At 43.4% G+C, this 27,306-nt stretch overlaps 2 protein-coding genes across 4 annotated transcripts; one reads left to right on the top strand and one right to left on the bottom strand.

The window, feature by feature from the left end:
• Positions 1-19,114: 19,114 nt before the first annotated feature.
• On the bottom strand, positions 19,115-19,738 carry LOC146182850 (uncharacterized). The gene has a single exon (XM_084608289.1). It carries the CDS (start codon positions 19,736-19,738, stop codon positions 19,115-19,117), a length of 624 nt encoding a protein of 207 aa, XP_084464415.1.
• A 3,824-nt stretch (positions 19,739-23,562) lies between these two features.
• On the top strand, positions 23,563-26,762 carry LOC146182849 (uncharacterized). 3 transcript variants are annotated; one of them, XM_084608953.1, is made up of 6 exons: positions 23,563-23,791; positions 24,764-24,952; positions 25,326-25,445; positions 25,603-25,801; positions 26,190-26,287; positions 26,690-26,762. In XM_084608953.1, the coding sequence occupies exons 3-6, from the start codon at positions 25,440-25,442 to the stop codon at positions 26,711-26,713; spliced, it is 327 nt and encodes a 108-aa protein (XP_084465079.1). In that variant the 5' UTR covers positions 23,563-23,791; positions 24,764-24,952; positions 25,326-25,439; the 3' UTR covers positions 26,714-26,762. The 3 variants fall into 3 exon arrangements, with proteins under 3 accessions (XP_084465079.1, XP_084465081.1, XP_084465080.1); XM_084608955.1 differs by lacking the exon at positions 25,326-25,445; XM_084608954.1 differs by lacking the exons at positions 23,563-23,791; positions 24,764-24,952 and having other exon boundaries at positions 25,161-25,445.
• Positions 26,763-27,306: the final 544 nt, after the last annotated feature.

Below are 27,306 nucleotides of genomic sequence, written 5' to 3'. Positions count from 1 at the left end.
AATAAATGAATAAAAAAGGTGACACAGCAATTATTACATTGCTGTATTTTCATCCTTCGTGTGACCTAGACTTGACTGTGACGTCACAGCCATTGCTAAGCCGTTGAAACCCAAACAGATGAGAAAAGAAATTCGATCATAAATTATTGAGCAGTCGTTGGCGAATTTGACGTAGTGATTCGTGTACAGTAATGTCCTTGGCATCATTACAAATGATAAAACACGAACCCAGAAATTAGGTGTCTATAGCCCTTTGATAATTTGCTAGTATGAAATTGTCTTTTGCAAAGCAGTTAATGATGCAAACAGATCAAGCTGCACTCAAAGTCCATTCACATTCCACTCGCATGGAGAATTCATGTTTCATCCAAACTACTCACAGATATAAGCATATAGTTATAAGTAATGGCACTCGGTTGTGCTTCCATCCTTCCGCCTATAAAGCAGCAAATTATTATTGCACCGAAAAATTTTATGCTTTGCCATTCGAAGCATTAATATTCATCAGTGATTTCATGGTTAACGATGATAGCGATGTGAGCAAGGTGGAATTCATGGAAAAAAGTGAGCAGAACCACAGCTTTCATGAATGCATACTCTCCCCCTTTCAGCTTCTCCCCACGGTCAGCAGCAGCATCAGATTGAGCCGCAGCAGACGGTGCGTGCGTTGCATTCTCAGTCCAATTGCATGCTCTTTGTAGGCTACCACAATGACGACGAGCAGTTCCTTATTGCACTGCTTGAAATGGCAGCAATGAATAGAGAGCCAAGCTCGTCTGTCTGATTGACTATGCTTCACTGAACTTTCAGAGCCGTGCAAAGCCGATTATTTGCGACAGCTGGACCCGCTCTTGTCTGCCATGCCAAAAAAAGAGCTTGACTTCCACAGTATTGCTTGTGCCAAATGCGGTGTGAAAAATTCAACTTTTGTACACCACAGAGTGTGAAATATTGGTCGTGAAAATGTGCACGCCCCTGTGGGGCACTTGATGGTTCCTGAATGAAGTCCGATATTGCGCAAGTCCGAATTGCCGAAAAATTGGTCTGCTATTGTATCTAATGCCATAGTGTATAAGTATATTTTTCATTTTTTATTTTTACTTGGCATTTTCTTTCTCCTTGTTGCTTACCTCTTTGATTTCTCTACCGCTTTCTCATCGTCATCATCAGCCTGACTATACCCACAGCAGGATGAAGGCCTCTCCCATATTTCTCCAATTAACCCTGTTCTGTGCTAGCTGCATCCACTTGACCCTGCGAACTTCTTAACCTCATCCGCCCACCTAACTTTCTGCCGCCCCCTGCTACGCTTTCCTTCCCTTAGAATCCAGTTTGTTAGCCTAAGCGACCATCGGTTATCCTTTTTTCGCACATGTCCTTCCCATGCCCATTTCTTCTTGATTTCTACTAGAATGTCACTAATTTGAGTTATTTCTCTGACCCACTCTGCATGCTTCCTGTCTCTTAATATTACCCCTACCCTTTTTCGTTGCATAGCCCTCTGCGCTGTCCTCAACTTAAGTAGAACCCTCTTCGTTAGCCTCCACGTTTCCGCCCCATAGGTGAGTACAGGTAAGATGCAACTGTTGTATACTTTACTCTTGAGCGATACCGGTAAGCTGCTAGTCATATTCTGCGAGTGCTTGCCAAATGCGCTCCATCCCAATCTTATTCTTGTTATTTCCTTTTCATGGTCTGTATCTGCGGTTACTACCTGCCATAACTAGACGTATTCGCCTACTACTTCCAGTGCTTCGCTACCTAACGTAAACTGCTGTTCCTTCCCGAGGCTGTTGAACATTATTTTAGTCTTCTGCATATTGATTATTCATTTTCAAGCCTACCTTTCTACTTTTCCTCTCTAGGTCACCAATCATTTTTTTGCAGTTCATCTTCTGAGTTACTTAGCAAGTCAATGTCATCAGCAAATTGTAGATTACTGAGGTATTCTGCATCTACCCTTATCCCTAACTGCTCCCATTCCAAGTCTGAATACTTCCTCTAAGCAAGCTGTGAATAGTACTGGGGAGATTGTGTCTACTTGCCTAACATCTTTCTTTATGGGAATTTTATTACTTTTTTTATGCAGAACAATGGTTGCTGCGCAGCCACTACATATATCTTCCAGCGCTTTCACGTACGGCTCGTCTACCCCCATATTTCGCAATCCCTGCATAACCGCTGAGGTTTCTACTGAGTAAATGCTTTTTCGTAATCAATGAATGCTATGTATAAGGGCTGGTTATATTCTGAACATTTCTCTATCACCTGGTTTTCTATCGCATTTTTCTATCACCGCTTTCTCACTAGCTATTCCTTTATTCCTGCCGCCACAGTTCAGGTGCTCCAGATAGCAGACACTGCAGCTTGCAAACATAATTTCCTTCCTTTTGGGTATATAATAATATATAACCACGCACTACTACATTGTATCTGATCTTGGATTATAACACAACTAATACAGTTTACACTTTACAGCGTGAGCAGACAGAAGTTTTACTCTGATGGAAATTACTATGGAACAAGTATGCTGCTTATTGCACTCCCTTCCACTGAAGGTAAAATGGCTCTTGAAGGCACTGGAAGGACTTAAGTGTGCATAGTTCAGCGTGCAGTCACATACACTTTAGAAACACACATTGAGAGGAAAAACTTTTGTTAGGAGATAACGATTTCAGAAGTGTTGTCACACTTTCACACAATTTAAAGTGGAATAAGAAAGTTTACACGTCAACTACGCACCATATGCAGAGTGCAAATAGTAAATGCAGTAACTGGGTGTAAACACGAAAGATGTGCACAATGTCACTGCAACGGCAGCAGCAGTTTTATACGTATGACGCAAACAGGAAGACAAAGTGCTTGGATGCTTGCGGAGTAGATTCTCGCTTCCGAGGACTATCTGGCTGCGTGAGGTACTTCAGAGAGTGCAGAAATGAACTAGGAACTGCACCTCAAAACAGAACAGACCTCTTTTCCGTGTTAAGTAGCACTTATCTGTCAACCTCCACGTAATTTGCAGATATCGCGTCCACTGAAAAATGCTTGGTGCAGATGTCGTCGCTATATACTGTACCTAGGAAGCCGTTTTTAGCACTGGCAAAGGCAGGGGCACCCGGGGCCATTCCGGATCATGCTTAATTGTGCTCCTAGGTGCCTCTCGCCCATGTGCACTCTAATACATAATTGTGCTCCTGCTGAGATCCCCGGTATTTCGATGTTTGAGAGGTTCATATATGAGCACAATTATAGGACATATGATCCTGATTGGACCAGGTTGCCCCTGCTTTTCGTAGTGCTGCAAGTAGCTTTCGAGATGGAGTATTGATATTGTCACGCTTCTTCCTCCTCTTCTGCCACGCTACTCATCGTCGTCACGCTACTGACGACGAAGGATTGTGATGGTGTGGCAGAGGAGGAGGAAGAAGCGTTGGTTTTTGGGGGCTAGTAGGCTTCATTTGGTCCCGTTAACCTCAGCAATATAAATAAGCAGCCCTTTCTTACTACACCGTAACAATATTGCCGCGAAACCTGCAAAACTGTATTTGTTGTTTTTTAACAGCCGCTGCCACACGGCCTTATCACTCTGATTCTGGATCGCGTATCAGTTCTGTATTGGTTAATGCTCGATGTCGCGAGTCACACCTTTATCAGTTTCGTTGTAGCGCAAGATGCACCGAGATCTGTCCCGGAGATTCCGGCCACTCGTATGTCTTTCTACAATGTTCCAGCTTGTGCTGGTAGCTGTTTGCGACTTATCTAGATTGTTCTGAGCAGCTTTTAAACTGAGCGTTGACGAGTGTGACGGGCATTCTTTGTTCGACGATCGACGAGCACGTTTGTTGCTATCGCCGCCGCCGAGTTTTAGTTCTTTTGCGGGCGCGAGTCAGCCCAACCCACACGATATTTGACATCCGACGGATGACCGTCGGTACGCCCGCTTCGGACGTTCGGACCTCCGTCGGTCATCCAGTTTTTGTCCCGAAGTCACCTCTCGGACGTCCTACGGACCATCCGATGCAAGACCGCAGAACATGTACAGTTAATCCAGCGGACGTCCGAGCGCGGACATACGGACTATTCTCGGACGTTTCATAGTAGCATGCATACCTAGCAAATCCGCGTGGTTTCTACATGCATTTGTTTATAAAACGGTGGCAGGCCACTGTTTTTGTTAAAAGAACCAGTCGCAAGTGAAATGAAAGTTTTATTTCACGATATGTACATACATCAAAAAGAACGTGCTTAGTCAGATGCGCTCTTGCGGGTTGAGCTGACCATTCCGATGAATGCCTCGGCCATGATTTCGCGACAGCCTCAGAGGTGCCCCTTGAGTCCGAGTGTGGGCTCCTCACTGCAGCTAGAAAAAAATTCAGTTCAAAATACCACACTGAGAACTCGAAATTGTTTGGTCGCGAAAAACATTTGCACAGCGAATGACAATCATGGGATGACATTACTACTACTACTACTATCTAAAAAGATGAAACAGTGTCTCTGGGAGCAAACAGTAGGAACGTATGCGATTTTAACCAGCGCTGCATTCTAACTGTTGCAACTTGTAACACTAAACGCGAATCGTAACATCTTTCTATCGGTTAATTCGCTCGCTTATTAGGCTGTTATATGCCAGATAGTACATAACTGTATCGTTATTAATAACAGTTTCGGCAATTTACTTGCCTGATACGATTAAAATCAAGTTGAAACCTGTGCCTGCAGCATCGGCGGTCGGCGACCCAGATAACGCGGCTTGGCTGCCGCGGCAACGATGCTGCAGAAGGATTTCGAATGATTTGTGGTCGAATCAGGCAAGTATATAATCTAAACTGATATTAAAAAAATAGACGGTTGTATGCTATACGTGTGCTGAATTTCAGCGTGAATAAGCGAGCGGTTTAACCGACAGAAGCATTTTGCGGTCCGTGTTGACCGTTGGAACACTCGTACCAAATGAACCACTCCCAAAACCAAAATTTGCGCTGTTAATTACTAGACAGATTGAAGAGCACTTAAAAAACCCTGACGGGTGCATTAAAAGATGTTTACTTACCACGACACAGCTAGATGCACCGGATTGTGAATCGCCCGCCGACGAGCAAAGCTACGGTAAGCACTATAGCTACGGTGAGAACACGGCCACTCGTGCTGAGCGGCTAGTGGCTATGACTGGCGTAGGCTTAGGCTGGCTTAGCCGAGACTTTGGCTGAACCACCAGTAACGCATATGTGGCATGCTAAACCATTATGCCAAAATAAAACATCCAGTTTAAATTTTAATGTGTCACCATAAATAATATGCAGTATTTTGTATTAAAACAATTTTTTAACAGCAGTTTATTAATATTATTTGTACACTTCGAGTAAAGACAAGTCGAAGCCATCTATGATATGTAAACAAACATGGCGGATAAAACGTCGATAACATATTCAATATGCCATAGTTATAGTGCGTTCGAAGCGCTGGCTCAATGCATGTGCGATTGAAGTTTATAAACTGAGGATGTTTCTTTGCGCTTAGTGACATCATAAATGTAGTAATTAGGATCAGAGCGCTGTGAGTGCGTCCAAGGATCGAGCGGTGCGAAAAGGCCAGTGCACTGCTGAACAACGCAGAACTGCACTGACAGCTTCTTAAATGGATAGCTTTTCGCGAGAAAGCCCAACTATTGATAACTTGATATAAATTGCAATGACTGGCAGGGATTATTGCTTTTTTACTGGTGCATTGGTGTTATAATGAGTGCGCTCAGGTCGAAATTCCCTTGGTAGCCCATTCCACTAATGAGTGCCCACCAGTGTCCACACATGAACAGATGAGCACGGGTTCTGTTGAGGTCTGTATCGAGAGACTATTTTTCTGAAATAATTGAATGTTGATCTGTGAATGATGATCCCTCGTAAATCCTTCGGACACCCCAAAACGGATATCCGTTTTCGGCTGTGTTTCGTTCCTACCGGTTTATGTCCCAATTCGGATGATCCGTTTTCGAATGTGTTTCGTTCTTCCGGCGGTCGTCCCGCACCGGCTCCGGACGTGCGGACTTTAACCGGACGTCCGACGTACATAATTGGCCATGTGGGAATAAAGAGTTTCTTCAGTGCAATCATCAACCCTTCATTTGTGTCATCGACCTGGTCACTACCACGTGACATCTGGTGGAGGTGCTGTCCTTGATCCTTCAAGCGAGAACCTCAGCGTTATTCCTGTCACCCTGGAAAACCAGCCTACAGGCCACCGGGCCAGCCGCCGACTCCAAGGCCTACAACCCGAACACGGTCTGCTGCCTGACCCCACTCGATCACGGAAGCCATCGACGCTGACAATGGCCCAGACTACATCACCGGTTGTTTTCGTCCAACCCCGTGAGCCCCACTGCTTCCATGGACGATCGGATGAAGATGCGGGTGACTGGATGGACCTTTTTGACCGTGCGGCAGAATTCAATGGTTGGAACTACGCTGCGAAACTCAGGCAGGTTTACTTTGTTCTTCAAGGACATGGCCGAGTTTGGTTTGAAAATCACGAGACTTCTTTCAAGGATTGGGAGATATTCAAAAGCACAGTTCTTGATGGCCTTTACAAGTTCTGTCCGAAAAGAAAGAGCTCACGCTTGCACCCAGACGCGACCTCCCAAGCCGATGCGACCTCTCAAGCCCTCGTCGCTACCATCCTGCTTCCGAAAACCGCCCCTTGGTCCTCGCCCGCCAAGCCTACCAACGACCCCCAAGCCCCAGGAAGTGCGACGCCTGGAGGACAGCGAACAACCAGCCATTATGCTTCCAAGCCAAAATGACTTCAAAAGCTGTCGCCGAAATGTTAATCTCCAAGAAACATCCATCAGAGTGTTCCCATACAAATCAACGTCTCCACTTGAACTTTTGGCCAAAGTCTCTGTTACAATGAGATACAAAGATATGTGCATTGAAGACATTTTTGTCATTCCAGGAAACATTGCACCACTCTTAAGTTTCACAGCAGGAACCAACCTGGGGCTTGTCCAGATCACGTACCAAGTTTCTGACAATCAAGGTGAAGTCGGTCCCCAAGCAAAGCAAGAACCACTTGCCATCCCTGAACCACCCAATGGTCCCTGGGAGGAAGTTTCGGTTGAATTTTGTGGTCCGTTCCCAGATGGAAAGTACGCTATGGTGGTAATAGATGACTTCTCGCGATACCCAGTAGTACAAGTCACAAATTCCACGAGTGCGAACAATGTGTTCGCCTTGCTGCGACAAGTGTTTTGCCAGTTCGGAATCCCTGCAGAGGTAAAAACTGACATTAGACCACCATTTCAAGGCAGAGAGTTTGCTGCACTCTCGAAAGAGTTAGGATTTCGACACCATTGCATCACACCTTTGTGGCGTCAAGCTAATGGTGAAGCTGAACGGTTTATGAGAACATTGAAAAATCATGTTCACACAAGTCAGCTTGAGAACACCGATTGGAAAGTGGAGCTTGACACTTTCCTGATGTCATACAGATCTTCCAAACATCTTACAACAGGAAGATCACCATATGAACAGCTGTTTGGCAGACAAATGAGGAATCTTCTGCTCTGCTACCCTGAAGCTCCTTCGCACAATGAAGACTTAACAGGGTTGAAAACGACCGCGCTCGAGAAAAAGGCATACAACAAACATCATGCTGACGCACGAAGACGTACTCAACCACATCGCTTTTCTATCGGTCAACTAGTCCTGTGCAAGCAACAGAGACGCGACAAGTTCACTCCATACTATGATACAGACCCTTATATCATTGTAGGCATTCATGGATCACAAATCACGGCATCGAGAGGAAATATAGTAATAACGCGCAACTCAAGTTTTTTCAAGGATGCCTCTGGCCTCAAACAAGCATCAGCCACAACACCACTCGACCGCGATGACATCATATATCCTCCACCTGTAGTGAACCAGCCTGCTCCTCCTATATTGCACCCGCCTACACCACCTGCATTGTACCAGAGTTCTCCAACACGGGGCTATCCACACAGAAACAGAAAACCTCCAAGTCATCTGTCTGACTTTGAGACTTGACTTTGTGACTGTTTGCCAGTGAGAAACCTTTCTACAGTGGTCCGTGAGAGTGTGTGCACATCCATTCAACTTTCCCCAAGGAGGGTAGTGTAGTGTTTGAAATCGGCATCTAGCCGAATGTTACCACTTTGTTGGCCACTATGGAATAAAACATGGCGGCTTAACTAACAGGCTCGCTTCATCAGTGTCTCGCCCAACCTAATCAATCGGAACCCATCACAGTCTCCGGGAACACTCAGGGCACTTTAAAGGTGCCAAATTGCTCTCTTAAATTCCAGCGCGATATTCTAACGTCTACGCATTCCATTCATCGATGAATTGAATATAGTCGACAACGTCGAGGCTTCAGTTGCTGAAATGCATCTCCAGAACACTACTTGCAAAGAAATGACTCACGTGGCAGCAACTGCCCCTAACATTTAGCTGCTCTCGTCCATCGCGAGTTTCATGATTGTTGTTGCTATAGTGATGGCGATCACCGCGCTGTTTGCTTTTTTTATTAGTGCGAGATTTTTTTTCCGAGAGTTGTGTGAGGTGCATCGAAAAGGAGTTATGCCTTAATTTGGACCCCGCTAGATATCTTTTCTCCCATCCATATCACTGAATAATGCCGTTTCTGCGTTTAACCTTCATGGCGCGCCGTGAAAACAGTGTAATGAGGTAGGGATTGAAACTGTCAGCGATTTGACACTATCCACAGAGCAATATCGTTTGTAGCGAGCCTTACCGCGCTAAGCAGTAAGGTTTGCTACTGCGCCTATCGCAGTAGAAGCAAGAATGAGCACACACATCTCTTCCAACTTTATTTTGTCTAAAAGTACCCAGCCCTATGCATGTATGCATCACATTTTCTGTATGCCCATTGCTTGGTACATTCTACTACCCAGAATTGCTGCTGGCAAATAATGTTTGTTGTTTTGCAATATGGCAAAAAAATCGCATGCATCACAGCTCCACACTGAAAACATTTGTGTTCTTTCAGGTCTCAATTAACTGACTGGACGCCCCGTAAATTTGAATTATGCAAAATATGTTTGGCAGCTATAGACAGAAAACCGCCATTTAACATTAGTCAGCCCGTATATGTTCACCACTTTTTCGCAAAACAATTTCGCGAAGAATGTCACTAGTGTCGAATATGGCATGAGAACGCAGTGCGATTAGGCGATTAGTTTTTCATTCAATATCTTCACAAGCTAAGAACACCATTAAACCTTATTCGCCCCCCCCCCTTGTCTCACTACTGAGCTCATCCCTTACATGGACAACAAAACTAATTGAAATATTGCAATTCCATCAAGAATTACGGAAATAAAAAGAAAAAAATGCGGTATTGGAAAGGAAAGAGACTGCTGCAATTACTGCGCATTGCACAAAGCACTGCTCGAATACGCGTCCACGAAGGAGCTTCACATTGCGTCTGTGTATAAGGCAGGCATCTGCTATGTGACTTCGCAGGCAGCAGTATCTGCTATATATTGATTTTCAGGAAATAGAACCACGATGTGACGGCAACAGGAGCTACATATCTGAGAAGGATCAGCGCGCACGGAATCACGTCGCTGACCTGTCGCGTTTCGCCGGCAAATTCACGTAGTTGGGGGGTTTTAGCCAGTAACATATAGAATGTGGTACCTGCTATACGGTGGATTACACGCTAACGAGATACATCAGCTGCTAAACGTTCAGACAGAAGATGGGAACAGTAGTGCGCGCGCTTCACTGCGAACTGTGAAAATCCATCAGAGTGCTGTGTTTATTAGGCATCAGTCCTATATTAAAATAAAAGAAAGAACATTAGGCTCATTTGTGTACGCGTAACGACATCGCAGACATGTTTTACACCCGGAAGCAATTTCAATATATTTTGCACTTTCATGGACGCGTATTTGAGTAGCGTATCAAGGAATGCCCCGGAGCAACAACGAATGTTTTGCCATTTGTAACTACGCCGTTACCACCGTTCGCAAAAAGTTCTGGCAGTGTAGTATCGCTTCACGAAGTAAAATGGGAATGTAGGCAGCGTGGACAAGTCAATCGTCTAATAGTTCGTCATTTTTTGCTTTGAATGCAAACAAATACACGGAAATCACAGCACAAAGCAGACGCAGCTAACGCGACGGCAGCAGTCGTAAGTGCAGCCGACGCACTCAACCCTTGAACATGGCGTTGCGTAGCGCGGTTCGCTGAAGGTCCGATAGATGGCAGCAAATTTGCATAAGGTCTATAGGATGGGGCATTGGGTATAGGCTTTGTGCATGTGATCTGGCCCAAGCGTAGTTTGGGACAAAGCACTTCCCATTGCAAACACATCTCATAAAAAAAAAAACAATGCTTCTATCTTTGTCTGCATAGTGCTCACCATGTGTGGACTACAATGCAGTGATTGCCAAAGGCTAGAATTTGAAACACAGCAGTAGAAATAACGAGTGTAAAATTCAACACAAATGCAGCCACGGGCCAAAACATGGATGAAAAAGTGTGCAGTAGTGCAGTTTGCTGCACCGAGCCACACAGGCTGGGCCTGTATGGGCCTGCACTTTGTGGTTCCTTCTAAACCAGTGGCGGACAAAGTTGGAGGCCGCCGGTACCGTGGTGGCAGTAGCCCCTGAACATATTTTGGCTGTGATCGGCAGTTGCCATGCTCTCACATGTAACACCTCAGTTTGAGTATTCTTACTCCATGGCGACTAGCTTCATGCCTCACCCATGACTAATCTTTTTTGGTTTGGTCTGGTTTATGTGGAATGTAATGTTCTTAAGTGACGATAAAGACACCATAGTGGCTCGAGGGCATGATAGCCCAAGTTTCTTTCGGATGCCAAACCTCATAAGCCAAAGAAAGATTCAGAACCTTTTTTATAGGATTATAAAAATCAATAAAGCCACTTCTGGAATTTGGATGTGCAGCAGTATGTGTGGCAATTAATATTTTAACTGGTTTAATGAACCGTGTTGCTTCTATCTCTCTTTTAGCTCTAACTGCAAGCATTATTGTGTGATTTCTATAAATGAGTGCCTTTATAGCTTCATGTATCATGAAAATATCAGGTAATTGCAGAACACAAGGCTCTGCTGCTCATATAAGAGCATGTTTAAGTAATGTGTCGTGGCCAACAGGTTTTTTGGTTCCATATTGAGGCAAAAATGCAACCTCATTTACTGTACATAGCATTCTTTCAAGGTTAAAATAAAAGGTGATAATGTTTTGCTTAGGTGATGGGTACAAAAACTAAAATCTGTCAATATCTGAGGGTTTATATGCTTTTTGCTAACTTCAAGGCAATTAATGGGGAAGGTGAGAGTCCAACGAACAGGAAGCAAACAGAAATTTGGGGTGCGAGCTCAAAATATCAATCTTGAGATGATCTCCTTATATAGGCACCCACTGATGAAGGAAACGTTATGAAGTGAAGTGTGCAGGACAAGAGCAGAGAAAAGGAAGCATTTGAGAAATTTGAGTCTTACTAAGGGATGTTACTCTGAAGCATAAAAATGGATCGGACTAAGGTGAGCTGCTCTTGAGGCATCTTCACTGAGGCCTTATTTTTGCAGTGCCTTATTCCTGTGTATAATGGAGTCTAACATTCCTTTTACAGAGAGGACTTTTGTGTCATGCTATATAGTATTTGAGAACAATTCTTAAAAAAATATTTTCTTTAATGTTACATGTTTGGCCTGTTTGGGGGAAGTGCCTCAAAGGTGAAGGCCAGCTTGGCCATAATGCTGGCAAAATGCAAAAAGTTTTGCTTCACGTAAAGAAAAGTAATGTGTTTTTATTTTTATTATATAGCAAACTGTGCTAGTCATTTGTATTCAATTTGTATTCATTTCATTGTATTTCTATTTCATTTGTAGTCATTTGTATTGTAGAAATAGAATAAATGGTAGAACCTTTTTTTGTGTATATATTTTTTGCATAACTTGGCGAAACCACATCTGTGAGTTGTACCGAGGTGCATGCATACGAGTAATTAGCAGTAACAGCAACCTCCGAAGCTTTGTTATGAAAGTAGACTGGAAGGAATTGTGGATGTGTTACACATTGCTAGGAATAATGCAATCTGAAGAAACCTTTGCAGTTGCTCAGCTTTTGTATGCTAGCTGTCCTCCAGAACTCTTTTTTCACTCTGCCTAAGCTTATCTAGCTGGCTTGCATATATAAGGTAACCATTAACTATGTTATGCACCGGAGTATAAAGTGCATTAAATATTTTTCATGTATCTGGGCAGATTAGAAATGAAGTCTTGGCTTGCTACTTAAGTGCAATGTCTACTCAGTAATTATAGAACTAGAAGTTTTGCATTTTATGTAACACTTCAAAATTGATAACTTTACAGGTAATAAATAATAATAAATAAAGGTAATAATTTACCTGTCAATAGAAGTATGGTCAGAAAAGTCACATTTTACACATAAGTTGGCATCTCTAAATGTGACATGCCTGCAAAAGTATGGTATATAGATTGTCTATAGATGGTCTGTAGACAGATGCCTACTGTTTGCAGACATTTGTCTATAGCTAATCCGTAGACATGACTGCTGGAAGTAAATGGCCATAAGTTTAAAAATTGTCTATAGATGGCCTATAGACAAATGTGTATTAGACTCAAGGACATTTGTCTATAGACAAGTCTACTAGAATAGACAATAGTCTATAGACAATCTAGAGACTATCTATAGATAAGTGTCTATAAACGACTTTGGACAAATATATAATAGACGTCTAAAAGGTGCATGTCTATAGACTATCCATAGATAATCTAATAGTGGTGTCTATAGACGAAAGTCTAATAAAAGTGTATGGCCATAAATCTATAGATTGTCTATAGCTCTGTCTAAAGGAATTGTCTATTGACTGTCTAAACAAAGTTTTGTAAGGGTACGATCCTAATTTAAAGAGCAATACCCACATCGCCAAACGAAGAATCGTTTGACACTGTCAGGAACGTCCTGTGGCAGACTTCGGTCCCAATGGCCGTTTGAAAATCCCTATCGGGAAACATCTGGTGAAAACAGGTCACTGGTGCATATCCGCCGAGTAGACTAGGGCCCGACTCAACTCGCTAATAAGTGCACGCTTTGATGCGGGGTGTCCGAAAGGAGATATTTGTCGGACTTATACGCGATCCGCCGATTACAGTAGCCAGTTTTGTGGCCGAAGCAACTAACATTGAGCGCGCATTGGCCACGCGAACAAACCACTATCAGCGACTGAGAACCTACTCCAATGTCTCGAGCCTTGCTTCATCTGGACCTAGTGGTGCTGGCCTCACCGATATCTGTGAAATTATTCGCTAAGTCGTGCGTAAAGAGCTCGGGAGGGTTTTCCCAGCTCCTGAGCAGCCTTCCTCAGTATCGAACGCTACGGCCGTTCGTGAGGAAGTGCGACAGACGCTCACAACGGAAGCCATCTCTACTGGGCCAATGGTTGCTGTTGCAAAAAAGCCGGTTGAAAGTTAAGCTGCCGTTCTCTTTCGGCCTCCGCCCGTACCTCACCAGTACAAAGGTGTTACGGATTCTGGGCCTCGACACCGTGAATTCCTGGTGCAGCATGACACGTACTCGGAGCCGCGGAGACGATGAAAATGCGACATCTGGAGAACTGCGGACAGCCGACCATTGTGTTTCCACTGTGGCGAACCTGATCACATGTACCGTCGCTACCCATACCGAGATCTCGATCTGAGAAGATTCAGCCGGAGCGACGGGTGTGACCCGGGAGCGAGCTGCTGCGTTTCGGCCTGTAGCTACCACCTGCCACAAAAAGCTTTCCCCGAGTATAGCTGCTTTCTCTTTGTGTTATCAAGATACCTACTTTCAACATAAATCATTGCGTTCTGGCTGCGCAGACATGGACAAGTATATTCCATTTCATACATCATGTGAATGAAAAGCTATACATAGAGCTCTTATTGCGCCCCCCGCATCTGCAATGATGACTAGTGCCTGCTCTTGATGTGAGGAAATAATAGTTGCTTTGTCTACAAGCTTGATACATCTTACATTTGCTATCAACTCCATAAAAAGCACCTTTTTAGGGAGGAAATATCGGATTCGGAGAATTTGTATCTTTTGTTTGTCGTTTTCGTTCATGTCTCGTTTTCGCTTCTCCGCAACCGTCCCAGCGGTGTCCTCCGTGCTGCATAACGCAGTGACCTCGATTGCCTCTTCACTGCGGAGTTTTTCTAGAAGATTCACTCTGCTAAGATGTCCGGGCACGCGAAGTAAATTATTGCAAACGTGTACGCACGGAATAGAGCCCGCTACCGCAGGAACCACTCGGCAACAAAACGAGCGCGTATAGTGATACGCCTCCTTTTTTTTTGCGGACTACCTGCGTAGCTTTCGCTGAATTGCACCTGATGTATGAAACGGAGTATAGTATTATATTACCGCGACTGCGTCGTTATAAGTGCACCGTTTTCCAAAAACATCTGGCGTTGGTGTTGTAAGCATATAAATCATGGGCATGATTATGACAGGTGGTAGATGTGGTATGAGGCAGGACCAGGTAATATTTGGTTTTCGGGTTGTACAGTGCCACTAGAACACGTAACAAGTCGGAGGCGGCAGGAGATTCCAACTTTGTCGGCTCTTTTGAAAAGGGAGGGAATCATAATTCCTGGAGTCCCGTGCCAGACACGCTACGTCCTAACCGTGTAGGAACGTTTAATAAAGGCTTCAGTGAACGGGGACTTGTATATGTCAGGCAAGGTTTTACATAAAATGTGGCTAAACTTAGCACTGTATGCCAGTGAGTACATATGAGATGATAAAAGCTTGTAGAAAAGTGCATTCGTGCGAACGAGAATTCGCGACAAGTAGCGCTAGCCTGGAGGCGCCTTTAACACTGACTTTTTATTCCACAACATTTCTATAGTTTTGTTTAAGTTAGTTTTGGGGAAAAGAAGGGCGAAGTATTTGCATCACTTGCGTCGTGAGATGGAAGGAAGGATGCACTAGGTGCGATCCTCCAGTGAGGGTGCAGACCTCGACCTACGACTATCATCATCCTACGGCTACCCCAGGCAAGGCCTCCCACACCATAAGGTTTGGGGGACTTTTTGTTTTGGGGAACAGGCTTTTCCCAGCCAAGGGGCTCATGCAATCCAGCCTGTTCCCATCGGGGCGGTGTCGCAGTGCATATGCACCATGTCCGTACCACCACGGTGGGTCGAAGCCTGACGCGAGCAAGTCTTCTAATATCTTACTTATAGTTTTTCGTTTTTCTTTTAAGGTCACCCCCTCCCCCCCCCCCCATGGGGTGTTCCATTCTTCAAAAAACTTCTTGACCCCCAAGTGGCTTCTTTCTCTCTCCAGGTGGAACCAGATTTCCTTTCTGATTTTGGCCTTAACTTCATGGAGGCTTGTAGTCTTGTTCGAGTAGGCCGCGTTGCAGCGGGCCAACCACAACTGATAATTGACCTCTGCCAGTGTCAAGACTGCTTGCGCCCTTCCTTTGGAAGTGAGTTGAAGTAGAGCACGGTGGGGTATGGAACTCCGGGGAGACCAAACATATCTCTCAGACGTTCTAGGAGTGCTGCGGGAATTAGTCCAGAAAGGTGTGCTCCGCTGTCTCCCGGGCCAAGCAGATGGGACACAGGTCAATATTTCCCGACATCGCAGGAACGCAGGCGCGGTCTGATTGGTAATATGCTTCTTGCGAACCGCCTTATCAGGGAGGCTCGGCGTGCATTGAGGAAGTGGGCGCGGGTGCACTGCCAACTGGGTCTTTCTGCACGTTGCATGTAGCTTGATAGGCGGAGGAGGAACGTAGGGGTAATCATAATGATAATATCTTTCAAGAGCATGATTTGCGGGTCAATGACAGACGAGATTTCCTTCAGGTACTCTAAGTCCGTGGCTGCGGTTCGGTAAAATGATAGCGGTAAACCTGCATGCACTTTTATAATAATAATAATAACTTTATTTCACCACCACAAAGTACATGGTGGCAGGATGCCTACAGTAAAAGCTGCCTCTTAGGCAGCTTGACAAGGCCACAGGCACCCAGCCGTTTACTTTGGCAGCAAAAGTAGCACCTCATATTTAGTAAAACGACAATACATGTATCACAGAAAACTACATAAGCACATGACAAGTATTCGTCAAAAAAAAAAAAATAAAACCACATACATAATTACTCACATGCAAAATAAAATCACCATGTAGAATTTTTACTTTTATAATGGAGTGTCGTTCAGTAGGAAATATTCAAGCAGTTTTTTGTATGAGGTATATTCTAGAGGGATATTATTGAAATGAAGGGAATTCAGGAGACGTGGCAGCGTATTTTCCAGTGTTGGACAGCCGTATGTTGTTCTGTATGTTTTAATATGCCACTTATCGATGTTTCTCGTTTCGTAGACTTTGTAGCTGAGTTCAGTGTTAGCCAGTTTATGAAAAAAAGACGTAGTATTAGTAATCTCGCGTTTTAAAGCGCGGCATAAATGAAAGTTAAACTGTTTAGTAATCGGAAGTATTTTATGCTTAGAAAAAAGTTCTAGTGTGTGGTATGTTCTAGGGACATTTTCAAGTATTCTTAAAAAGCTTTTCTGTAAGATATGTAACTTTCTTAAGTTTTCTTCTGATGTTTTACCCCAAACTAAATTGCAGTAGCTGAGGCGAGAATTAAATAATGTATGATTAACTGCCAGCATTGCTTTTGAAGGCAAGATGTGACGATGACGGTATAGCAATCCAATTAACTGCGAGAGTTTGTTTACCATAAAATAGATGTGATCATCCCAGGTCATTTTTTCATTGAATACGACGCCCAGCGTCTTAAATGTTGGTACTATATCTAAAGGAACGCTATTGAAGTAAATATCTTTTGTGAGTTTAACTGTCTTATTCTTTGCTTTAAAAATGACTGCTTTAGTTTTTGTGGCATTAACTTGTAAACCGTTTTTTTCTTCTGTCCAGTGTATAAATGGAAGAGTGCAGAATTTACTATATCTATTAAGTCATTTACGTCAGTTCCTGAAAAAAACTATGCTCGTATCATCAGCATATATTATATACTTTGCAGGAGCAAATACCTGCAGAATATCATTAATAAAGATATTAAAAAGAAAAGGACCCAATATGCTACCTTGAGGAACACCACGAGAAACCGGTTCTACGTCTCATACATATTCTTTAATACTGACAGCCTGCCTTCGATTTCTTAAATAGGACTCTACAAGAGATCCTGCGTGACCTCGAAAACCATACCTATGAAGCTTTCGGATTAGTAGTTCATGATTCAACAAATCAAATGCATTTGTAAAATCTATGAATATGCCAACAACTATTTTATTTTGATCCAGCTGTTTTAATATGTATTCTTTCTGATCTAATAGTGCATGCTCAGTAGAACAGTGTTTACGAAATCCATATTGTGAATCTGTTAATATCTGTTGTGCCTTTTCAAACTTCGCAAAGCGTCTGTGAATTAATTTATCAAGGGGTTTCGAAAATACTGGTAGCACTGAAATAGGCCTGTAATTACCCAGGTCGTTTTTGCCACCTTTCTTATATATCACGGATACACGAGCAATCTGCATTTTGGAAGGAAAGACAGCATCAGCAATGAATAGATTAAATATATGCGTGAGGGGCGGAAGGAGGATATCAAGGACAAACTTCATAGGTTTTATCTGCATGCCATGAATGTCTACACTTGTAGTATTATTAAGCTCTTTAAACACGCTTTGTACTTCATTATCTTCGGTGGGGATCCAGAAATATGGTTTCAGTGCTCAGAGGGATTTTACTGAGGTCATTGTACCCGCAGGGGGGTTAGGAAGGTTAATGAAATGCATGTTGAATTGGTTAACTAATTGTTTATCTGATATTTTAACCCCATTTTGGTTTGTAACGATAATATCGTTATGATTATTGTAGGTAGAGCAAAGATTATTTCATTTTTTCCACATAACAACCGTACGACCTGCAGTAGCTAGTTTGCATAGTACTCTTTTTCCGCTCGATCAAGCTTTTTGTTTCAGCGATTACGGTATGTTTTAAATCTCTGAAAATCACTGCGTTCTTTCGTTTTGATAAACTTATGAGGTAAATTATGCTTCTCAGTAATTTTATTCATAAGTTGACGATTAACTCATGGCTTTCGTGTAGAGCGGTTGCGCCTTGTTACTTTTATGGGAAAACTTTCTTTATATATACGTTTAACGATGCCTATAAACAATTCATATGCCTTGTTAGGGTTTGTTTCGTGAAGAGTACTAGTCCAGTCGACATTTTCTAGTGTTACTCTGGAGTTAAGGAGAGTTTCATCATTAATTAGCTGAAAGTGGTCTTTTTAATTGTGAGGCTTAATTTTAGTGTTTTTAACACAGAGAAAAACAGGTAAGTGGTCACTGATATCATAAGTAATGATGCGTGATGTAAGACAGTGAGCTTCAAAATTTGTTATGAAAACATCTAGTAAAGACGAGTAAGAAGCTGTGATGCGTGTTGGTGAATTATTTACATTGGAGAGACCGTGCATCTTCAAAAGAACGTGTAGATTTTTAGCATGCGTATCCGAGACTAATAAATTAATGTTTATACCACCACCGAACACCAACTTTAAACAGTTGTCATTGACGTACGAAAATAATGATTCAAGAAAATGAAGGAAATTGGTAATGCAGCCATGAGGGGGACGATAACACACAACAAAAATCATGTTGCCGAGACAAATGGACCGAATTTCAAAATCGCTTGTGGATGTAATGAACATAGGTAGCAACTCTGGCTGGAATGTTTTCCTAAGCAAAACGCAAACACCGCCTCCTCGGCCAGTCACGCGGTTTAAAAAAAATGTTTGATAACTCTAACCGAGGAATATCTATTTCACTGGTGCACCATGTTTCAGAGATCATAGTGATATCAAAAGATTCATTTCAGGACTGAAGTAAAATTGATAACTCTAATTCCTTGTTTCTGATTGACTGAGCGTTAAAATGAAGACACTTCAAGCTCTTTGCAAACCTTGACCCGATACGGCTTTTAAATTCGCCAGGATGAACGTATTGGGTAAAAATGCTAGGGTCAATGCCAGTCATGTAATATAAATGTAGCCCTAAGTGAGAAGTTCGAGGTCACATGCTTTGCTTATGTGAATTGCTGAGATGCCATCAGACTTTCTTAGCAATACTTTTCCGTTCGAGTGCCACACATACTTGTGATTGTGTGCCTTTGCCCACTCTTTTACTTCTTTCAACAGTTCTCGATTTCTTTTAGTCAAGTTTTCCAGCAGGTGCAATCCATTGCCCGCATCGGCCACTTTCCTCCTATTTTGCCACCACGTGTCCCTGACGCTTTGCTTAGTGAACCGGCCAATAACGCCAGGAATCTTATCACGCCTCGCTGGCAATCGATGAACTGCATCTACGTCTTGATTAGTGAGCGGTGGCAGCTGGATTTTTTGGGCGATAGTGTTAAGTTCTGTCAAAAGGTCTTCATTATCTCTTTCCCGAATGCCATGGAATTCCATGTTTGCTCGCCGATGTCGCCATTCCAGTTGGTCGATCTGGTCTTCTAGGCACTCAGTGTTTTTCTCCTGCGCCTTAAGTTTGTCTACTCTGCTCTTTATTTCCTTTATGTCACGTTCATTTTGTTCTACGGGCCGTAGCAAGTTGGATATTTGGTTATACATGAACTGTACGGCATCCTCGATGCCATCGACAGTTTCTTTCAGCGGCATTAGGATGTCAAGTTTTTTATTGATTGTCTGAAGCATGAACCATGTATCACGCTGTTCTTGTTCAGCATTACCTTCGGATTTCTCAGGTCGTTGTGACCGCACTTTCGATCCTCTATACTGCTGGCATCTCCAAGCTTTGCGATATACGTCGGCTTTTGTTTTTAACGTAGTCTCAGAGACGCCGGCGCATTTACCCATATGGTATATAATGTGGCAAACAGTGCAGCATACACCATCATTTGACTCTGAAACATTCTCATTACATTCAGGGCACTCAGAAATTTTAGACATGGCAAATGTTTTGGCAGCAGCAGCAGCAGTATAACAAAATTTAACTAAGACACATAATGACAATGCCACCAACCTGCAATCGTATGTGGAAACGAATTAGTTGTGGGTTCTTGTGGCCACTGCTGCTGCCAAAGTGTCGCGTTTAATGCCTTGAGGTGACCTTATATTCACTGCAGATAGCGACAGAGGCTCCACCACGGTAGAGGGGCGTAGTCCTGTGCAGATGAAGGGGCAACTTCTGCGATGCCGAACAGGAAAGGAAGAAGCTGTAGTTCTACGTAGTCCTGCACACGTGGGGACGTCGCTCGCTTGTATGACAGCAGTAAATCTGCAATCGTATGCGGAAACGAATTAGTTGTGGGTTCTTGTGGCCAATGCTGGTGCCTAAAGTGTCAGCACCCCGACTCAAGATCATTTGAACTTGGTGAGGCGAAATCAAGTTGCACCCTGTAGAAGAGCTTACGTACGCTCTAAAATTTCGGAATTTCTGTGCTGTCAAATCTGACATGCATGCCAATCCTTATTTCAGTCGTGATAAGCCTGTTTGAAGAGAACTCGCCCAGGTAACGCAAAACATTGCCTAAACGTTGCCTGTATGTATGAACTTCCACACAACGTAATGCGACAAAATCTCACATTGCTGCGACGTTGCAAGACATACGTTGCCCTGACGTTTAGAGTTTACGTCATCATAACGTTTATAGGCATACACAGCACTGACGTTGCGTGTACACATCTCACCAACGTTTTGATAACATTGCTATTGCAACATTTATAAACAGGCCGAGTTAGATATTACTGGCGAAACTAATAAAGCTGCAAAAGTGAAATGCGAAATTCCTGGTTGGACAAGAATATATGCTCAAGTGATAAATGGCAGCTTTATAACATGGAAACAATTTTAGATAGTAATTATTTTCCAACAAATCATCAGATCACAACGGTCAAAAATATCACAAACTATACTTTTATTAATTTACAATACTGTTGAGAGCCCAACAGACAGTGAAAATTATATCATGGACATGAGTGCAAACAAACACCGTGTTGTGGGAATGGTTTTGTCATTGTCAGAGTACCAAGCAAAGGTATGGTTTTTACAATGGGAGCGCACAAAAAATAGCATCTGCATTTTTCTTGACCGGTAAGCACACACATTTTGTACCAATTTCATTGATGCTCCACGTACTCAGACCCCGTGAAAGTCCTCGGGCTCTGTAAACACCTATGTCAACAGACCACAGCGTTGCATCATGAAAGTAACATCGGCATAGTGTTGCCCGCAAATAAGGACGTCACCTTCAGCTGCTATAAAATTTCTTATTAGGACAAAATTTCCACCCGTTATCCTCACACAGCTGTTTTTTGGCTTTGTAGAAAACACTTTTTTCCCAATCGTAGTTTTACTGAATCGCTGCCCCCGGAATGTTTCAGGGACTAGTCCATTCATGTGAATATTGGACAGCTTGATGCCATCACTTCTAGGAGTCACTGGTTGCTTGAACTGCTTTAGTTCAGCTGCTCGCATAAAAATTTGTTCCGTAAGAAGGGCATGGCCTCTGGCCAGTCGCTTCAGCTTTCCTAGAAAAGCTTCAAAAGGAATGGCTGAAAATATGGCAATGTGGCAAAACCGTCGCACATCATCTTCCAGATGCGAGAGGCTATGTATGCTAACATTTTAGATGCCACTGCCATAAAGCTTACCTGCCTCTGTAACGAAGCTAAGTAGCAGCTGCTCAGCATATTCACACAAAGTCATACAAAGATCGGGTGAGGCCAGTATTGTGATGGTAGAACTTAGCTTCAAAAAGTGCGTGTAAAATGGATGAGCAAGGTGTTGCTTCAGAACAATGGGGCCAAAGTAAACAAGGAAGTTTCTATACTCGGATGCCTTCCAAAATTCTAGAACACTCAGGGTCCTTGGAATGCGCTGAAGCTCCTGTGGAGTGTTGACAGCCAAAGTAACTAAGTTCTCAGAAATGGCCCTACGTGCACTCAAAGGCAGCATTGACACTGATGGGGCAGTTGATGTCCAATACTGCACTAGAAGTCTTTTCATAGCTCTTAAGCAAACCAAACGCATATAGTCTAGTGGGAACCAGTCTGATGCCCAGCTTGAGCAATGGTGATGTGCAATTGTGATGATCAGGCTGTCATGTTGAAGTTTTCACCTGTACGCGGAGGGGCCAACACATCAGGAAATATACCTTTCCTATGCTCTACAGAGTACATGCCTTTTTGCACGTACTTTTCACATGCATAGTATGCTGCATGTCTCTTGGTACATTTAAGGAATGCCCGCGCAGGCATGTCGCAAATGCATGAACAATCACTAGGGAACACAGCTTCACCATGGTGCAGTCCAAGCTCTAAAAGTGAACACTCTCGGGTTTTGAGTCCCCCATGTAGAGAGCTGCAAGGAAAGGTTCATTTCGCGAGCTTTCTTCGGCCCGCACAACCACAGGCCAGAACTGTTTCGACGAACTCCTAGATAAGGGCACACCATCGACGTTCATCGTCAGGGAAATCACTGAAGCGCTCACTGATATGGCTCCACTTTCTAGTTGCTGAATGAGGTTTCCAGTGACGCCAAAAAAGCAGTAAGTGCCACTTCCCATGCTGGTGACTACTGGCATGAGGCGTCCGCAGCAGTGTTCTGGCATCAGAAGGGAGGTCTGGGTGGTGCGGCTGCAGAATTTTCAGAAGCTTAGTGATGTGGGCGGCAAAAATGTTATCTACAGCCCATGAACGAAGTGGGTCGTGCAAAGCCGGAGCTAAATCCACCTCACTATCGCTTGACGAAAAATCGCGGAGCTCACTGCTGCATGAATACTGCTGTAGAATTTGTTCTTGAGACTCGGCAACTTCGCCAGTTGGCGGTGGATCAACGGGGCACAATGGAGAAACCAATTCTTCATCGTCGTTGCTGCTGTGAAACACCACCTTCTCAAAATGTTCCTCGGCAGTAGCTAAGTTTCAGCTTGTAAGGGACTGCTGTACAGTAGGGCTATCAGATTGGCAAAGTGCTGCTATTTTGGTTGCCCTGCGTCAGAATTTCTGTCTTCTTCCAACATCAATGATACACCACTATGTCCTCTCCATCGCCGATAGACACAGCTTTACTCGCAAACACGAGCGGTACGCATCATGGTGCACTGAAGGTCATCGACGAATGAGCAGTATGATCACTTGCTTCAGCTACGCACAAGTATCGGGGTTATAACAGCGCAAAGCTGATACATGATAAGGCGTGCTCAGGAGAAAAAGCCACTTTTCCGCGCTGCTACACAAGCATTACCCATGAGATGTGAACAAACACTGGCTGGGCTTCAGCTTGGCTCGACTACACCTCGTTTGTGTGCCATACATTGCTTGTCTTGGCCAACGAAAGCGTTTATGTAATAAATAACCATAAATAAACAATTTTTTGCAAATAAAAAAACTTTCACGCAGTAAATTACTAAGCTTGAACATTAGCATAAATTAACAAATATTTATTTCATATTATTTTGCTGCGTTTAGGCAGTTCAGGCAGTTCAGGCTTGGTTCAGGCGGCACCACATTCAATATGGCGGGACAAAAGAAACACGACGGCATGGCTCTTGTGGGGCTTTATGGAGCTTTTTCGCACGTTATGCCTTGTCTTGCCACTTGCCTGTGCTCGTGTGCATTTTGACTTTGAGTGCCTTCGTGCAGACTTCGCAGCCGCATTTCACGTGCGAACTCAATCTTCCGACTGCATGCACTGTTCATCGCTCACAGGTGAGTTGCTATTGCTTTGGTGACCTCCCTTTTAGCTTGTAGGCATATCTCAGACTGCCTCATCTGGAACCACATTGGATGCGCCACGCGTTTTCTGTTTATTCCTTGCTGCTTTGTTAATCATGAATTTCTTTGTCATTAACGACTGGCCATGCATTTTCGCAGCAGAACAGTGCTGCGCTGCCTCGCATCACAGATGTTCAGCAGAGCTGCTTGTGTTCTGATCAGGAGACAAATGCTGAAATTATTTTGCCTCTTTGGCGGTGTGGTCACCGTGACAGTGTCACGCTAACGCCTAAGTTGTCACGCCCGTGGCAAGAGCCGCATCATTAGGTCTGTGTGACCGATTAGTGTCATTAATCGTTTGCTCGAAGTGTGACTGAAAATTCATCTAGTTTGATAGCCCACAGGCCGCCGGTTGGGGCCACCAGCCAGCCATCTCGCTAACTTGCTCAGTGTATGTATGCGCCCTTTGCCATTCCGGTTTAGCATTTTGGCGCTTTGTGTGTGTGTGTGTGTGTGTGTGTGTGTGTGTGTGTGTGTGTGTGTGTGTGTGTGTGTGTGTGTGTGTGTGTGTGTGTGTGTGTCATCTGCGTGGACTGAACATAGTTGGAAGTTAAGTATGCTGAAATTCTTCGCCACGACTGTGTTGCACTGTTTTTACTTTAGAGATCAGCAGTAAACTTCTTGTTGATGAAAATTTCTTGCACATGCCGAGTAGGAGATAGTGTTTGCAGCGATTTAATTTCCTGAAACGCCAGCAATAAGTGTGCAAAAAAAACTAGTTTCAATGACATGCATCTCGCTCAGCTGCTGGCAAAATACACACTGACCATAAATTGACCCTCATTGATTGGAAACTTGAGCAGTGAAGTGCAACTCATTAGTGTCTCTTCAACAGAGGCACTTAGAAAATAATGCCTTTGACTTGGCACTAGTGCTTGTTATGCTAACTGCGCTATATTCTTGCAGGATGTTCTACATCGTCGAATTCAGCAGTGCGGACGGAGTTGCTGCCATCCCCAAAATTCTGGGTGTGGAATGGGGAAGCATTATGGCTGCCATACCGAACCCCGTCTCGTTGCCCAAGCGCTATAAAAGACTGCGCGGAGCCTGGAAAAGAATGAATTGCACACAAATGCCGAATCTTAGGCGAGACTAGTACGTCATTTTTTTTTTGTCACAAGATAGTATTGTGATTATAGGGTACTGTTGGAGCTTTAGGTTCTTGGTTGTGGCAGTGTACAAAGGCAACGATGCACATAAGTTAAGCACTGCCAGAGGGGAGAACTTTTGAGCCAAAATGGTGAAATAATCACACATCATCTTAATTCAATGACTCTTATCAGTAATCGTGTTCGTTGCTCATTGGCTCAAGGTTCCTGTTATAGTGATATTGTTATGCTCTTATTTCAGTAATATTGTTGCTAAGCAGTTGTGAACGTTGCCTTTTCACGGGTCTGCTTAATATTTTAATTCAGTTTCCCTTTAGCCGTGTCATTCAATCTTTCTACACTGAACTCTTTGCTTGTAGCAACATATGCTGACGCAAAAAGAAGAGAGAAGAAAGCTGAAGAGGTGTCAGATTTGACAGCTGATGAGGAACGGCTGACAAAAAGGCCGAGAAAGCCCACCAAGAAGACGTTGTATGGAAGTACGAGTCCAGTTTTGCTGCTAAAATGTTTTTGCCTGATATGTTTACACTTTCTATATTAATCATGCATATTCCATTTGCTTTGCTGCTATATTTGTGAATGTTACTTTAGCAAGCCACTATTGAAATAACTGAATTGAAACATTTTTAACTGCAGTGTCGGATGAAGACGGCAGCAACGTCCCAACAAAAAAAAAGGAAACAGAAGGCTCTTTTTGTTTGTGAGGAAAGTGAAAGCGATGAAAGCTGCGATAATCATCGCCTACCATCTACAGTTCCTACACAACAAGCCAAGCAACTACCATTCGTTGGCCGTCCTCCACCGAGACCAGCACAAGCAGAAAGCGGCATCCAAGGTAAAAACTTGCCTTGTGCCTGTAGTGGGTGTTGTAAGCAACATTTTACTGTGCAGTGCATGTTATAGCTCTATATTTGTGGTTTTATTCTGGCACAAATATATATTTGGCTAGTTTTTAAATTCTGGCCAGCAGTCCATTTTTGCTGCTGCGTTCTAATGTATTTTCTAATTTTTTTTCTTTTGCTCATTTAAGGGCTTCTGAAGAACCTTGTGCAAAAGGTGTGGATTCATTGAGTCGTATAATAGATTGAGATGCACAATTCAATGTATTCATAAGCGTGTTCACAGTTCATAACAGATGTAATGGGTTTTGTTAATTTGTAGTAAATATCAGTGTGTGTCTAGGTTTACTGCCCTAAGTCTGTGATATTGTTTTGTTCGCGCAGTGGCCCTCCGGCAGTCTTGCCTGTTGGGCAAGGAAGTGGACATGAGACATGACATTGGCGACCATTTTCGCTACGCACCAGCACGCTGCAAAAAAACGGTAGGTCTGTTATGCTGTGTACGGAAGCTGGACTATCATTTAGTCTACTTGTGCATCAAGCTGTGCAAAAACTGGACTTGTCACAGTCACTTAGCTTACCAGCATATCATATGGAACAGCATAGGCAAAACCTATGGGACATAAAAGTAAACTTCTAGGATATAGTGTAAGGCCATCAATGTTGCATCAGCTGTAATTTTGATGGTTTTAAAAGCGGAAATTCAGTGGGTGTCCTGGTGTTCTTTATTTTTGTACTATCTGTCCAATAAATATTGGCGCGCTCCACACACAAGTAATTCTGGTCCTGCAAATTTAGTTTTAGATGTCTGATTACTTTGTAAGTGCTGTCTTGAATTTTGGCTGAATAATAATCTTTTTTGTGTTTTTGTTCTTTTAATTTAGTGGCCTAATTCATGGAATGGATGACCTGGCAGCTATGTGATTGCTCGTTTCTTCATGGAATTGCTGACTCAACCGATGTACAATCATGCCAAATAAATTGTGTAAATGATCTCACATGTGCACCTGACGTAATTTTTGCACTGGCTGTGTCATTCAAGTGACCGGTCAGCAGTCAGCAGACCACGATTACTGCATAACTGCCTTTTGGTGTGTGCCTTGCCGACATATAAGCATACATTAGTCACTTCAGGAAGGCAGAACGCACTCATGCATGATTCATCAGCTATGGCTGCACCTTGTCTAGTAGGAACAGATGGTGCGGGTTATGTAGCTTTTGCCTAGAAGCTCCTTGAGGAAGGTACCGCATGCATTGTTTAGAATACATTAAGGCAATGTACAGGCAACGTTTCTTTCGTCATTTTTTGTTGGTATAACGTTGAAATAACATAACGTCAACGTTTTCAGAACGTTGTAGAAACATTAGTGCATAACGTTATCTGGTGATCAAAAATAGTGACATTAGCAACAATCAGGCAACGTTGCTCTCTGACATTTGTGGCCATTCAGATAACGTTCCAGTGACATTTTGCGTTACCTGGGCAGGAGCCTATAAGAGC

This window comes from Amblyomma maculatum, chromosome 7 (assembly GCF_055883805.1).
Source record: "Amblyomma maculatum isolate TAMU_Amacu chromosome 7, ASM5588380v1, whole genome shotgun sequence".
Taxonomy (NCBI): domain Eukaryota; kingdom Metazoa; phylum Arthropoda; class Arachnida; order Ixodida; family Ixodidae; genus Amblyomma; species Amblyomma maculatum.
This window is presented reverse-complemented; position numbering and strand designations above follow the sequence as displayed.